Source organism: Cornus florida, unplaced genomic scaffold (assembly GCF_030987335.1).
Source record: "Cornus florida cultivar Cherokee Brave unplaced genomic scaffold, ASM3098733v1 CherokeeBrave_3.0.0_Hap2_Chr08, whole genome shotgun sequence".
Classification (NCBI taxonomy): Eukaryota; Viridiplantae; Streptophyta; class Magnoliopsida; order Cornales; family Cornaceae; genus Cornus; species Cornus florida.
In genome coordinates, this window is record NW_026775578.1 from 86,548,863 (window position 1) to 86,551,804 (window position 2,942).

Here is a 2,942-nt window from a genome sequence, read left to right on the forward strand (position 1 = left end):
TTTTAGTAAAGAAAATGGAAACAAAATTTTCTTATAAAGAAAATAAAGAAAAGCCCATATTTAGAAAACCGCAAAGCACATATTTTCTTTACAATATATTTTTGAAAAGAAAATAGGAACGAAATTTTTGTTAAAAAAAAAAAATCCCATATTTTTTTTTTTTGTAAATTAATAGATAATATAGTAAATTAAACAGGAACATAATTTTGGTTAAAAAAAATACAAGTTTGATATTTTGCAATTCACTGATTGTTAATTTGGCGCCAAGTGGAGTTAATTTGTGGCCCTAAATTTTGAGGGACAATTGAGTCATTTTGACAGATTTAATATTTTGTAATTAATTTGAATCAATATTAAAGAATAATTTTATTTTTTCATATAATTTAAGATGTTGGATAAAAAATTTTCCAGAAGGTATCGTTAGTCCAAAAATAGATAACTTTTGTATGTGTGTCATTTTGACATATCTCAGATGCGGTGTCCTTTACCCAAATTATAAATAAGAACAAGTTAAAAAGACGCACAAGAATGAGGCAAATGACACAGACAACGAGAGGACAAAAAAAGTCAAAAGTAAATATAATAATAATATAATTCAATAATCAATAATTATGCGTTGCTATTAACACAAGCTACAAGAAAACCGTGAGCCATAAGTGATGACATCTGACACATAAGTGATGACATCTGTACAGGCAATTGAGTAAGTTGGAGAGAGAAAAATTAAGCGAACAAGTTAGCGGGGACCGCACACAAGTGATGACATCTGACACACAAGTGATGACATCTGACGACACATCCAAAGTGTACTCACTACGACTAAGATTCCTCTCTCCCCATAAATGCCTCTCCATTTCCTCCCTTCTTCTAATTCTCAATCTCCAAACATCCCCATTTAATTCTCTCTTTCTTTTTTCCATTCCCATTTTCCATGGAAGAAGAATTCCAAGAATCCGAGGTGATTTTCCCGGAAAATGCAGAAAGCAGTAACGATGTGCACAACTTCGATTCGAATTCATGTGAACTGAGTAAGAACAAGCCCAAGAGAAAGAAGCAAAAGAAGAGGAATTCACTTCCGGTGAATATCCCTGACGCTTTTGCTGGGAATTCGTGGTTTCAGTGCGTGGAATCGGACTTCTTCGATGGCGATGACGGAGAGCTGATTCCACCTCACCTCATCCTCGGCCGGAGAATCGCCGGGAAAATGGCGTTCTCGGTGTGCACCGGAAATGGGGGGACTCTGAAAGGAAGGGACTTGAGCCAAGTGAGGAATTCAATTCTGAGGATGACTGGTTTCCTCGAAGCGTGACACCTCGACACACAAACCAGCAAAGGAAGGGACATGAAAGGAAAATGTTTTCCGTTCATTCTACATGATTTTTTTTATTTATAATCTTATACATAGTCTCTCTGATTTCCCTCATTTGTTGTAACAGAAAACAAAATTGGAATTTGAAATTAAATTGTTTTTTTATTTTTTTTCATGAATATATTTAGACTTAACTTAGTTGTATAGAATTATATGTATAGTTGTATTTTGTTTCTATTTATTCTTTCATTTATTTTTCTTTAAATTTATAGTTTTGTTATTGTGCTGCAGCGGCATAATACAGATAGATATTTTACTGTTTTGGATACCATGTGTTATTGCTTACACATGATGTAAATTTTAATTGAGAGACTCTGTTGAAGTCCATTTTAGGGCAACACGGCATATCTTCAGTACGGGTCACAACCGATGCAGCGGTGTCAATACGCGTCCCATTTTGAACTTTAAAAATGGTCGCTTATGCAACAATACGTGACGTATTGGATGATACGACGAATCAGTAAATATGATGTTAGGATCCAACTACACTTCGATTATCATTTTTTTAAAAATAAAAATAAATTGAGAAACAATGTGGATGTGAAGAAAACTTACCTCTAAGCAACGAATTATTTGTCACTGAATTTAAATTCTGATTTTGTAATTTATGGAATATATGATAATCCAATTTGGCAAGGGGTGTAATTTTTGTTAAATATGAACCAAAAAGAGAGAAAAATTAGATATTTTTTTTCTTAGTTAAAGAAATAATAACAGGGGAAAATTCATAGGATGAAGGGGAAAAGAAAAATAAAGCCGAAATAAGTTTTAATACTGTACATGATAAAACATTAAGTAAACAACATTTTTTATTAATGTTTTATCCATTACATACCATTTGAATTACTAAATATATATGTATAACATATTATATATTATAGTTGGTCAGAGCGGGTTATAAACGAATCAAATTAACCATAACTCATATCGAATTTATTAATTTAATGAATTATCAAATTTAAATTATTAATGAATTATGAGATTAAATATTTAGTCTATATCCAACTTATTAATTAAATTCGGATCAAAATCCATTCTATTAACAGCCTACCAGCCACTAAATGGAATTCAATTAACGATTTTACAGCTTTTATAAAATTGACTGGTGATTATGGTGCAAATAGTTATAGTTGTGGCCTTTTTATTAAGCCACGTGTCCACCTTGGATTGGTTTTTAGCCAAAATCTTTAGAAGATAGTGATTTCCACTCGAATGTCGTAGTACCTTCCATTGGAATCGACCAGGGCAATCCTTTCACTGGAAAGTAGCTGATAATTATGGTGTAAACAGAATTGATATATGGCAAGTCTTATGTAAAACTCGCCGCGTGTTAACTAGTCATTGGCTGAAATATAGGGTGTAAACATTGCCCCTCCCAAATTTAATGGGCCTGATATTCTTTGAAGAGTTGTAAGGCATATCAAATTTTAGATGTGAGTGAGAATTTGTCATATGATATTCTTGTTGGTTTTTCAACCGGAATGTACCATTGGATTGAAAACTTTAATCAGCTTATTAACTAAGACAAAAGTTGTGAGCTTAAGGATTTGAAGTACCACGTCAAATTTCGTTG

General features: G+C 32.5%; 1 protein-coding gene across 1 annotated transcript; it reads left to right on the top strand.

Annotated features, from left to right (window-relative positions):
* Positions 1-861: 861 nt before the first annotated feature.
* On the top strand, positions 862-1,490 carry LOC132268708 (protein S40-1-like). Its single transcript, XM_059769507.1, has one exon. It carries the CDS (start codon positions 932-934, stop codon positions 1,307-1,309), a length of 378 nt encoding a protein of 125 aa, XP_059625490.1. The 5' UTR covers positions 862-931; the 3' UTR covers positions 1,310-1,490.
* Positions 1,491-2,942: the final 1,452 nt, after the last annotated feature.

Coding starts and splice junctions, on each gene's coding strand:
- LOC132268708 (XM_059769507.1), top strand. CDS start 932: ATGGAAGAAGAATTCCAAGAATCCGAGGTGATTTTCCCGGAAAATGCA.